At 48.4% G+C, this 13,239-nt stretch overlaps 1 protein-coding gene across 1 annotated transcript in view; it reads left to right on the top strand.

The window, feature by feature from the left end:
• LOC121272520 (tripartite motif-containing protein 54-like) overlaps positions 1-10,867 on the top strand; it is a 36,217-nt gene extending 25,350 nt beyond the window's left edge. The window contains exon 4 of the mRNA XM_041179135.1: positions 10,211-10,867. Coding sequence (XP_041035069.1) covers positions 10,211-10,867 — 657 coding nt within the window. The remainder of the gene's footprint in view (positions 1-10,210) is intronic.
• Positions 10,868-13,239: the final 2,372 nt, after the last annotated feature.

The raw sequence follows: 13,239 nt of genomic DNA, 5'->3' as shown, positions 1-13,239 counted from the left end.
ATGTTCATCAGGACCTGTGGACAGGTCAGCCTTTAGTTCTAAGCATTCACATCCTTTCCCTGGTGATTGTGATTGCTTTAAGTTGCTCCCTCCCTCTCACCTCCTGATTCACAGTTATTTCTGGGATGTTATTTGTATCCTCTGTAGTGAAGACAGACGCAAAATATCTGTTCAATTCATCCGCCCTTTCATTATTTTCCATTACTAATTCCCCGGACTTACTCTCTAAGGGACCAATACTCATTTTTACTTACTCTTATCCTTTTTAAGTGCCTGTAGAAACTCTTCGAATACGCTTTTTATTTCTAGCTAGCTTTCACTCATACTCTAATTTCTCTCTCCTTATTAATCTTTTAGTCATTCTTTGCTGTTCTTTATATTCTGTCCAATCATCTGATCTGCCACTCAACTTTACAGAAGCACACGCTTTTTCTTTCAATTTGGTACTATCTTTAGCTTCCTTAGTTAGCTACGAATGATGCGTCTTTCCTCTAGAGTCTTTCTTTCTCACTGGAATGTATCTTTTCTGAGTATTCTGAAATATCTCAAGTGTCTGCCACTGCATCTCAACTGATTTATCCATTAACCCATTTTCCCAACTCACTTTTGCCAGCTTTGTCTTCATGCCCTCATAATTGCTCTTATTTTAAGTTTAAAACAATAGTCTTAGATCTACAGCTCTCTCCCTCAAACTGAATGTGAAATTCAATCATATTATGATCACTGCTACCTACCAAAAACACTCTACGAACTCATCATCCAGACTATCTTTGTCAATCTGATTTGTCCAATTTATTTGTCCAATTTATATGTCCCACAAGTGCCTTTTCTTTACTATTTCGCATCTCTACCCAAACTGATTCTACATCTTGATCTCCAGAACTAAGATCATCTCTCTCTATTGTCCCAACGTCATCCTTAATTAACAGAATTACCCTTCCACCTTTTCCTAGCTTCCTGTCCTTCCTAGATATCATGTAACCTTGAATATTCAGGTCCCAGTCTTTGTCATCCTGCAGCCATGTCTCTGTAAGGGCTATCAGGTCATACATATTTATTTCTATTAGTGCTATCAATTAATCTGTTTTATTATGAATGTTACATGCATTCACATACAGCATCTTTAGCTCTGTCTTTTAACTATTTTTCTAACCTCTAACTTTATCTGCTGGTGCACATTTAGGTTTGTACATTCTGTCCCTACCTGTCATGCTCTGATCACCATTTCCCTTAATCCTATCTTGCTCTCCTACCTTGTCTTCTCTATTTAATTTATCACATCTTCCCAAACTGATCCTTCACTCCCACTATTTAGATTAAAGCCATCTCCACTGCCCTAGTTATACAACTCTCCAGAATACTGGTCCCAGCATGGTGAAGACAGTCCCAGTGGTACAGCTCCCACTTTCTCCAGTGCTGATGCCATTTCTCCCATTCCAATCTTTGAGCCACGCATTTAACTCTCTGAACTGATTTACCGGATGCCAATTTGCTCGTGGCTCAGGTAATAATCCAGAGATTATTATCTTTGAGATTCTGCTTTTTAATTTAGCCCCTGGCTGCTCATATTCTCTCATCAGAACCTCTTTCCTAGTTCTACCTATGTCATTGGTACCAATGTGGACCGTGAAAATTGGAACCCTCCCCCTCCCACTGCAAGTTCTTCTACAGGCCAGAACAGATGTCCTGAACCCTGGCAGCGGGCAGGCAACACATGTCTGGACTCTCACCCTCAGCTGCAGAGAACTGTGTATATCCCCATGAATATACCGTCCCTGGGGCCACAACACTCCTATTAACACCCTCCACCTGAATGGCTTCCTGTAACCATGGTGCCACGGTTAGTTTTCTCACCCGCCCTGCAGCCTCTGCTTTCATCCACTGCTTGAGGGCAAGAACCTCAAACCTGTTGGACAATTGCAAAGGCTGAGGCTCCACCACCTTCTGGGTTCCCTTACCTGCCTCACTCGTCGTGATGCTCTCCTGTCCCTGGCCACTGACTTTATCCAAAGGGGTGTGACTGGACTGTCTCCTGTTACAAAGCGTCCAAGTATCATTCCACCACCCTGATACATCACAGCGTCTGCAGCTCAGCCTCCAACTCAATGATTCTGAGCCAAAGCTCCTTGAGCTGCAAACACTTCCTGCAGATGTGTCTGCCCACCGCGCCCAGATACTCCCACATTCCGCAGTCACAACACATTACCTGCCCTGCCATCTTTATTTTGTGCTATTTAATTTATTTTTCTTAATTAATTTATAATTAATAAAAACTGCTGCTCCCAATAACCTTTACCACAGCTCGTAACTGTTACTACAACAAATAAAGCCTTACAATTACTAATAGATTACATGGGTTTTGAAGAGAAACAAACAAAACAGTCACCAACCAATCACTTATCTGTCTTCTTCTGATGGCACACTTTGATTTCTCTCAGAACACAGCCGCAGGGTGTGGAGCCACAGAGTGGACTGGATCGGATAGCTCTTCTCGATGGTAGTTACTGTCTCTGAGTCTTCTTTCACCCGCTCTTCTAGATGGTAGTTACAGCCTCCGAGTCCTCTTTCACCCGCTCTTCTCGATGGTAGTTACAGCCTCCGAGTCCTCTTTCACCCGCTCTTCTAGATGGTAGTTACTGTCTCCGAGTCCTCTTTCACCCGCTCTTCTAGATGGTAGTTACAGCCTCCGAGTCCTCTTTCACCCGCTCTTCTAGATGGTAGTTACTGTCTCCGAGTCCTCTTTCACCCGCTCTTCTAGATGGTAGTTACAGCCTCCGAGTCCTCTTTCACCCGCTCTTCTAGATGGTAGTTACAGCCTCTGAGTCCTCTTTCACCTGCTCTTCTAGATGGTAGTTACAGCCTCCGAGTCCTCTTTCACCCGCTCTTCTAGATGGTAGTTACAGCCTCCGAGTCCTCTTTCACCCGCTCTTCTAGATGGTAGTTACAGCCTCCGAGTCCTCTTTCACCCGCTCTTCTCGATGGTAGTTACTGTCTCCGAGTCCTCTTTCACCTGCTCTTCTAGATGGTAGTTACAGCCTCCGAGTCCTCTTTCACCCACTCTTCTAGATGGTAGTTACAGCCTCCGAGTCCTCTTTCACCTGCTCTTCTCGATGGTAGTTACAGCCTCCGAGTCCTCTTTCACCTGCTCTTCTCGATGGTAGTTACAGCCTCCGAGTCCTCTTTCACCCGCTCTTCTAAATGGTAGTTACAGCCTCCGAGTCCTCTTTCACCCGCTCTTCTAGATGGTAGTTACTGTCTCCGAGTCCTCTTTCACCTGCTCTTCTAAATGGTAGTTACAGCCTCCGAGTCCTCTTTCACCCGCTCTTCTAGATGGTAGTTACTGTCTCCGAGTCCTCTTTCACCTGCTCTTCTAGATGGTAGTTACAGCCTCCGAGTCCTCTTTCACCTGCTCTTCTAGATGGTAGTTACAGCCTCCGACTCCTCTTTCACCCGCTCTTCTCGATGGTAGTTACTGTCTCTGAGTCCTCTTTCACCTGCTCTTCTAGATGGTAGTTACAGCCTCCGAGTCCTCTTTCACCTGCTCTTCTCGATGGTAGTTACTGTCTCTGAGTCCTCTTTCACCCGCTCTTCTCGATGGTAGTTACAGCCTCCGAGTCCTCTTTCACCCGCTCTTCTCGATGGTAGTTACTGCCTCCGAGTCCTCTTTCACCTGCTCGTCTAGATGGTAGTTACAGCCTCCGAGTCCTCTTTCACCTGCTCTTCTAGATGGTAGTTACAGCCTCCGAGTCCTCTTTCACCTGCTCTTCTAGATGGTAGTTACAGCCTCCGAGTCCTCTTTCACCTGCTCTTCTAGATGGTAGTTACAGCCTCCGAGTCCTCTTTCACCTGCTCTTCTAGATGGTAGTTACAGCCTCCGAGTCCTCTTTCACCCGCTCTTCTAGATGGTAGTTACAGCCTCCGAGTCCTCTTTCACCTGCTCTTCTAGATGGTATGTACAGCCTCCGAGTCCTCTTTCACCTGCTCTTGTAGATGGTAGTTACAGCCTCCGAGTCCTCTTTCACCCGCTCTTCTAGATGGTAGTTACAGCCTCCGAGTCCTCTTTCACCCGCTCTTCTAGATGGTAGTTACTGTCTCTGAGTCCTCTTTCACCCGCTCTTCTAGATTGGAGTTACTGCCTCCGAGTCCTCTTTCACCTGCTCTTCTAGATGGTAGTTACAGCCTCCGAGTCCTCTTTCACCTGCTCTTCTAGATGGTAGTTACAGCCTCCGAGTCCTCTTTCACCTGCTCTTCTAGATGGTAGTTACAGCCTCCGAATCCTTTATTACCCGCTCTTCTAGATGGTAGTTACTGCCTCTGAGTCCTCTTTCACCTGCTCTTCTTGATGGTAGTTACAGCCTCCGAGTCCTCTTTCACCTGCTCTTCTAGATGGTAGTTACAGCCTCTGAGTACTCTTTCACCTACTCTTCTCGATGGTAGTTACAGCCTCCGAGTCCTCTTTCACCTGCTCTTCTCGATGGTAGTTACTGCCTCTGAGTCCTCTTTCACCTGCTCTTCTAGATGCTGAATACTGCATCCGGGTCCATTTTTCGCCTGCTCTCCATAAAGAACTCCATAGCAAGACCCTGTACTAGCCCAGCCAACAATTTTGAATTTTCCTTTGGGACGGAAGTACTGTGTCCAGCTCTTCTAACCAATCCCAACAGCTGACCCCAGAAATAAAGAAATAAAATCATTCACATTCGCCCTCTAACAGCTAACCAGGAAAATACCTCAAATTAGAATATAAAATATACAATCACCAAAACAAAACGAACCATAAAACTAAGTGATACTATTAAAGCGGAAATCCTTCAGATGCTCTCGATCCTACGGTGTCCGCTGGTTACAGAACGCCCTAAACATTTCTCATGGGCACCACACGCTCCATCTACAGAATCCCAGAACCCCAGCCACAAGAAAGAGGCAAGCAGCGACAGTGAGAGCAGTGACACTTCGCAGCCTCTGCCAGAAAGCCCCCCACTAAAACAGAACTGGGGAGAGACGGGCAGCCCCAGGCAGGGCTGAACCAGGGACTCTCTGACACAGGTGGCTTGGCACTAAGCCACCAGGGAAGCTCTAACTCAGTCCCTGCTCATCTCCATAGTTAAATTACATGAGTCAATGCAGTGGGAGAGCTGGCCCATTCATTTCAATGGAGAGCAATTAATCTCACAGTGCGCTTAATTGCACAATAATTACAGTGTGCAGTTGAACAGCATTCAAATGCTCAACCATTTCATAACACTGACTCACCTTTCTGTGACTACTCGAGGGGGAGATCTCGTTTTGCGGGGCACAGTTTATGTGCCACGACTCAGTTCACGCACGGAATATCCTTGGGGCACCTGTTCCTGGTGATCTCACCAACACAGCTGAATACCCAAAGGGCCAAGGCTACCATCAAACCATGACGGTGTTCCTAGTTTAACTGAGAAATTGGATGAGAGGTTGTCTGCCTGTTCCGAAGTGGCATTTGTTTGAGGAAGAACATGGAATTTCCCCCTTCACCATTCCTCCATCCATCAACACCATCCAAAAAGAAAAAGATTAACTGGTCCAAATAAGGGGTAACCACATCGAGGTGTTTAAGATGATTAAAGGATTTGATAAGGTCGATGGAGAAAAACTGTTTCCTCTGGTTGGGGGGGTGGTTCCAGAACAAGGGGGCAGAACCTCGGAATTAGAGCTAAGCTGTCCAGGGGTGATGTCAGGAAGCACGGGCGGAATTTTACAGCCCCATCGTGGTGGGAGTGGGGCTGGAAAATGCAACGAGCCGTTCAAAAGCCCATTGACTTCGGCGGGACCAGAAAATCCCGCCAGCGGGAGAAGCCGTGAAATTCCACCCGACTTCTTCACACCGAGGGTAGTGGAAACCTGGAACCCTTTCCCCTGAAAAAGCTGCGAGGCTGGGGCTTGATAGAAAATTTCAAATTGAGATTAATCGATTTTTGTTAGGTAAGGAATATGTAACCGAGGCGGGTATTCAGGGTTGATGCGTAGATCGGCCATGATCTGATTGACTGGCAGAACAAGCTCATGGGTCCCATGAGAGGAAAATATATCAGGGTGGGGGGGGGGTAGATTGGGAGGGGGGTAATGAAGATGTCTGGGGGTAGTGGGGGGGGGGTGAGGTTGGGGGAGGCATGAAAGTGTCGGTGGGGGTGAGGTTGGGGGGAGGAATGTACGTGTTGGGGGGGTGAGGTTTGGAGGGCAGGAATGAAGGTGTCAGGAGAAAAGATTGGGAGGAGCAGAGGGAATACAAGGGGAGGAGGGGTTAGCGAGGGAGAATTTGGCAACTAGGGAGGTAGGTGTAAGGGAGGGATGGAAGGTGTAAGGGAAGGAGTTCGGAGAGGGGAAGGAGTGCAGAAGGGGAAAGGGGCCCAGAGGAAGGAAGGAGTGCAGAGAGGGAAGAGAGTCCAGGGGGAGGAAGGAGTATAGAGAGGGGAGGGAGTATGGGTGGAGGAAGAAGTAGGGTATCTGAGGGAGACAGCTAGGAGGAGGGACTAAGCAGGGGGTAGAGTCCGGGGGTGTGGAAGGACTAAGGGGTTCCAGTGGAGAAGGGAATCTGGGGTGTTCCAGGAGGGGAAGAGATTCCGAGAGGGAAGGGGAAGAGGTTCCGGGGGCCAAAGGGGTCCAGAGGGGGTGATGTCCAGGTTAATGTGCAAGGGAGGGGCCTGATGGGTCTATGACTGCCTCCTGGGGTGCGAACTGAGGGTAGGCGTGGTATTAGGGAATGTGAAGCGGTAGGATGGGAGGGTGAGGGTTCGATGGTATCAGTAGAAGGGACGGTGAGGGTGGTTGGTGGAGACTCTGAGGCAGACACGGACCCTGGGGATGGAAGGAGGAGGTCGGGGGGGTGAATGCAAATGGGGGTGGGATTTTCAGGCTTGAGGCTGATAGGTCATGGAGGGTAGATGGAAGGTGATGCCAGGGGGTCAACAGTGATGGGGGAAAGGACACGGGTGACTGGGGGAGGGGAAAAGGAAGGGGAACTGACGATAAAGCAAATCCAGACCATGCTGTCTAAATCAAAAGTGAAACGACAGTCATGATGGGCGAGATCAGGCGCTGCATGGAGTGTGATCATTGGGTGGCAGAGATGCAGGTCGGCTCAGATGGACAACTGAAAACGAGCCCCAGCAGGCAGCATTGAAAATGCTCAGGACATTGAGGTGAGTGTGATACGTGAAGGATCTGTGTGTGTGGGAGAATGCTTGCACGAGGCTCTGAAAGGCCCTGCCACACACACTTCTCCCTCCAGACTCCCGCAATGGCCAGCTGCTCCCTCTGTGGTGATAGAAGATGGGTTTCAGTGGGGTCACAGGCAAAGCGGACTCAGAGGGAGAGGGCAGCATCTGGATGTTGCCAGGGGTGTCCAGCTGCCGCTCCTCCTCCCTTCAGGTGCCCGGAGGTCCCAGCCTGACTCCTTGAGGGGAAGGAGCACCTGGAGGGACATCGAGGTGCCCTGTTTCTCTCTCTCATTGCCACTGCAGGAACTCACCCATGGCCCCCGCAACAGAGTGCAGGTCTGCACACATCTCCTCTTTCTGCTGGACCAGGGTCTCCATGGTGTCCGCCATCCTCCCCATGGAGACCTCCATACGCACGTGCGGGCACCACTTCAACAGAGAGCAGGCGGACGCACTCCTCCGACTCACTTGCCACTCTGTTGAGGATTTCCAATAGTTCTCCATGATGTTCCCATGCCTTCTGCTGACTCTCCAGGATGAGTTGGAGGGCCAAATCCAAAGGCTCACCTTCTGACTCAGACCTCACAGATGCCTCTTCCCCAACAGGGAGCTCGGCCGACCTGCCTCCTGCTGCTGTAGATATGTGTCATGCGGTGACCACCAGATTGTGAACCCGAGCCTGCTCTAGATTTAGGTTCCACCGAGGTGTGTGTCTTTGTGCTGGTGCAGGGTGTGGGTAAGCGCTGTGACAGGTCTTCCAGGCTGTATATTTCCAGCTCTTCAATGGAGGAGGTGTCCTCTTTGTTGGAGGTGAGGATGTGGATGGAGCTGAGGGACGGGCTAGCTGAGAGTGTCAGTCACTTGGCAGAGCTCCCTGTGAACCAAAGTAGAGATAATCATTGCATGGCAGCAGAATCAAAAGCAGGAGAGAGAGCACTCACAGTTGCATTGAGAGAGGGATGATGTGGTGCAGGATCCTCACGAAGGTGTTCACCACTGGCCTCACCATCACTGCAGGCAGGGTCCACATCCTTACCAGTCAGCTGCTCCTCAAAGGGAGTGAGGGGCCTCATGTGGGCCACTCCACCCCCGGTCTCGGACCTCTCCCTGCTGCTGTGAGCCAGCTTCTCCTGCATGAAAACAGATGGCGAGAGTGTGAGCAGGACACATGGCACTGAGTTAGTGTGGTGAGAGGAGCCGTGGACAGGATAGAGACGTGAGCTCGAGAGGGTATGAGCCTGATGGAGATGCGAGGGTGTGTGTGAGTGTGTGCAGCAAGACCTGAGCAATATCCAGGCAAGTGGCAAGTAACATCCGAGCCACACAAGTGCCAGGCAATGAGCATCTCCAACAAGAGAGAATCTAACCATTGCCTCTTGAGGTTTAGTGGCATTACGATCACTGAATCCCCAACTACCAACATCCTGGGGTTACCACTAACCAGAAACTGAACTGGACTAGCCATATAAATGTGACTACAAGAACAGGTCACCATCTACAAACCACAAGTCAGGAGTGTTATGGAATACTTCCCACTTGCCTGGCTTCCACAACACTCAAGAAGCTTGAGATTATCCAGGACAAAGCAGCCTGCTTGATTCGCACCACATCCACAAACATTCACTCCCTCCACCACCGACGCACAGTAGCAGCAGTGTGTACCATCTACAAGATGCACTGCAGAATTCACTAAGTCTCCTTAGACAACATCTTCCAAACCCACGACCACTGTCACCCAGAAGGACAAGGCCAGCAGGTAAATGGGAACACCACCATCTGCAAGTTCCCCTATAAGTCACTCACCATCCTGAATTGGAAATATATCGTCGTTCCTTCACTGTCGCTGGGTCAAAATCCTGGAACTCCCTCTAACAGCACTGTGGGTGTAACTACACCACATTGTCTGCAGCAATTCAAGAAGGCAGCTCACCACCATCTTCTCAAGGGCAGTTAGGGATGGGCAATAAATGCTGGCCTAGCCAACAAAACCCACATCTTGTGAATGAATTTAAAAAAAATTCTAACAGTATTTTGTGCTCAATTGGGTGAGAGTTTTACAGTTGGGAGCTGAACACTTTCCACGTCAGGTGCCCAGTGTTAGCATCAAGTACGCTTTACAATGACTCTATAGCAGGGGAGTAGGGCTAATTGGATAGTTTGATCAAAGAGACAGAAAGAGATGGGCCAACTGGTTTCCTTCAGTGAAGTCAGGTTCCATGATTGGTTACTCTCCACTCTGTCCAAGAGACAGGATGGGGGGAATATGGAAAGAAATTCCAGGAATTGCATGATAGTAGGAAATGGGTCAAAATTTCCTTCCTCCTCAGGGTGTTCAAACTGTGGGCTAAAGGCCACACACAAATCCTGAAACCAAGAAATCAAGCCTTAAATGCCTAAGCATCTTAAATCTGTGTCAATGTTTCTCACTCCCTGATTTTCAAGTCTGGATCTTGAGGGCCTTGATCTGATGTTGGTTGAGGGTAAATAATGACCAGGACATGGAGGAGCACTCCCCTGCTCTTCTTCAAAAAGTGACAAGGAATCTTTTAACGTCACAGGGCAGACAGAGTCTCTTCCGAAAGATGGCACCTCTGACAGTGCTGCACTCTCAGTGCTGCACTGGAGTGTCAGCCTGGATTCTGCACTCAAGTATCTGGTGAGGGGATTCGACCTCACAATCTTCTGGCTCAATAGGTGAGAATGTGACCCAATGTCTGTGGCTGACAACATACAGAGTTAAATTGGGAATGTTGATTAGAACTTTACCATGGCACCTGAGGCTCCTTAGCACGAGGCCCAGCAATTCAAAAAGTTTGGCAGTGCTCCCAACAATCTATATCAGACCTAACTTCACTGCACGATTGTGATAACTTCCATTTCCAAATGCAAGTACTATATTGCTTCCCTGAGAGGAAGTGCCAGTATGAAGGCAGTCAACTGCTGTCTCTACAATCTCTAGCAGCTGGTCTGACATTACACAGGTCCTTGACTCATACAATTTCTTCTCCCTGTTCCAACAGGAAATTGAGAAGCTGATGAACGACACGGTGTCTGCCTGCAAAGACACAAAGACGATGATCGACGCCGTGGGAGCCAGTCTGCTGACAGAACTGAAGTCCAAAATTAACACGCTGAAAATGAAAGTAGAGAGCGAGAGGGTGCAGAAGATGGAGAAGCTGCAGGAGACTTTGGCTGCCCTCCACGGTCCCACCCAGCTCTACCTGCAGATGAAACGCCTGCTGGACTCCCACTTGAACCCTGTGCACTTCCTCAAGGAGGACAAGCTGCTCCGGGGTGAAATGGCCAGGTTTGCCCAGCAGGAGGGCCTTCCCCAAATCCCAAAGGAAGGCAGCATTTCAGTCTCACAATACTTCAAGGAGCTGGTCAAGGGGATCGACATGAAGGACTTTGTCTCATCAGAGACGAACAAGTTGCTGCTAAGGAGTGCAGAGGAGCACAATGCCTGGATGTCAAGCTGCTCAAACCTAAATGTCCCCTCGGCAGAGGAGCTGGACGAGATCATACACAAAATTATATGCAGTTTGGGCTTTAAAAGCAAAGAGGCAGACGAGAGTTATGACGAATATGAATCTTTTCTATCGACCTCAAGTGCAACCAGCTGCCTCGAGACAGCCCAGGAGATGGAGGTGCTGCCACTGGACAGGATAGACTTGTAACCAATTTATTAAGGATAGACAATCTATATAATTCAGTAGATTGCACATCACAATCCAAAGCACCTAGGATCTCTTATTAATAATAAATATCAAACATTATATTCTCAAGCCTGCAGACTCTTTGTACATATTTTTGTCTCATACCTTTTCCCTTCTCATTTCACCAAGCCAACTGGTGGCCTAGTTCTGGACAGGATGTTTCCCATGAAGTGTAAGCAAGCAGATAAACTATGCCTGGGGTTTCCAAAAGCTATCTGTGCCCATTAGACCCAATGCTCTAACATGTTCGGCCACTGCTGAGCAGAGTCCAGGTCAGGGGACGTCGTGCTGACACTGTAGCGTTCTCAGGTCTGGCCACATCTGGAGCCGTGTATCTGGGGTTGGTCAGAGACTCGGCAAGCAATCCTGTAGCCCTGGAGGCTAATCCATGGTGTCACTTCTCCTCGACTGCATCTGTGTTGTCTCCCTGGTTTCCCGCCATCGTGTACCAGTCACAACTTCCTCCAGATCAATACCAGGAAAATGAAAGCCATTATCTTCAGTCCCACCACAAATCCCATTTGCTCAACAACCACTCCTTGCCAATTTCTCAGGCTGATCAGGACATTTGCAATCTTGGTACTTTGTTTGGCCCTCGGCTTTGAAGCCCACACCTATCACCAAGACCACATACCTCCATTCCGCAGTATTATCCCCCCTTTACCCCAGTCCATCTGCTTCTGAAGCCCTAACACCCTGAAGGCTAACGCCTTCAAGGTTCCACTACTCAAATGATCTCCTTGCTATTCTGCCATCCTCCATGAAATCCAAATTGTCCAGAGCTCTGGATATGTGTATCCTGTATCTGTTAAGTCTCATTAGGTGTTCTCATGACCCACGCTGGCTCCCTGTTCCCCAACATTTTCAATTCAAATTCCTGAACTTTATCTATGAATCTCACCATGGTTTTGTTCCCTGTATCTCTATAATCTTTCCTTATCCTCTAACCCCTCTTAAACATTCGACTCTAACTCTAGAATTCTGTGTATTCCCTCCATCAATTCTTGACAGAATTCTTTCCCTTATACTCCCCACCTTTAAAACCTTCAAGGTCTATTTTATTTTTTTTGGCCAAGAGAAAGAAAGGCTTGAATTTATACAGCATTTTTCACAACACAAGGATGCTGCAAAGCACTTCACTGCCAATGAAGTACTTCTGAACTGTAGTCACTGCTGCAGTGTAGAAACTGTGGTAATCAAGTTGTGCAAAACCATGTCTGACAGTCGTCTGTATGAGTGAGGTTGGTTGAGGGATAAATATTGGGAAGGTCACTGGGAGGACATGTCCGCTCTTCTTCAAAATAGTGCAGTGGGATCTTTTTTATCCTCCTGAGACAGCAGAAAGCCCAGCTGAGAAAGGTAGAACACCAGCCAATCTTTAAACACTTCTATAAGATTTTATTTACGGAGATACACATTGCAAACACGAACCTCCGAACCAAGGCACCGCAGTTCCAGTATGTTCCGTATTTTAGGAACGCAAGCACCTGCACACAATTAAACATAATTAACAAGTGATTAACAGATGGGACCTCAGTTTAACATCTCATCCAAAAGACAGCACCTCCAACAGTGCAGCATTCCCTCAAAGGATTTTGTGCTCAAGCCTCTGGTTGTCCTAATCCTTCCATCACTGGTGCGAGTCCGTCTCCCTTTTAAGATCATAAGGTCATATGAAATATGAAATAAGAGGAGTAGGCCATTCAGCCCATCGAGTCTACTCCGACATTCAATAAGATAATGGTTGACCCGATTGTGACCTCAACTCCACTTTTCTGCCAGGCGCACCCCCCCCCCTCCCCCCCATAACCCTTGACTCCCTTATCAATCAAAAATCTGTGTGACTCAGCCTTGGATATATTCAATGACCCAGTCTCCACTGCTCGCTGGGGAAGAGAATTCCAAAGACTAACAACTCTCTGAGAGAAGAAATTCCTCCTAATGTGCATCTTAAATGGAGGCCCCTTATCTTTAAACTGTGTCTCCTATTTATAGATTCCTCCACGACAGGAAACATCCTCTCAGCATCCACCCTGTCAAGCTCCTTCGGAATCTCTCACGTTTTAAAGTTCCTGATGCTGTATAAATGCAAGGGGCAGAGTAATACGGGGTCACCCCTCCGAAACATAGTCGGCATTTAGCGACATGCTCCATGCCGACCCGCCCCACAGTCATAAAGTGCTGGGGGGGTGGATTGACGAGGATTAAGTGAGATTCCCACCCTTCACAGGGGAGAAAGTCCCGCCCTCCGGAACAGCCGGCTCATCCGATTGGCCGGCAGCTCCACCAGTCCCAGCAGCGCCAGGAAGGTGTCAGTCGCCACTGCCGGGACT

This window comes from Carcharodon carcharias, chromosome 34, assembly GCF_017639515.1.
Source record: "Carcharodon carcharias isolate sCarCar2 chromosome 34, sCarCar2.pri, whole genome shotgun sequence".
Taxonomy (NCBI): Eukaryota; Metazoa; Chordata; class Chondrichthyes; order Lamniformes; family Lamnidae; genus Carcharodon; species Carcharodon carcharias.
Note: the sequence above shows the minus strand (reverse complement) of the source record. Positions and strands in the feature narration are given on the sequence as shown.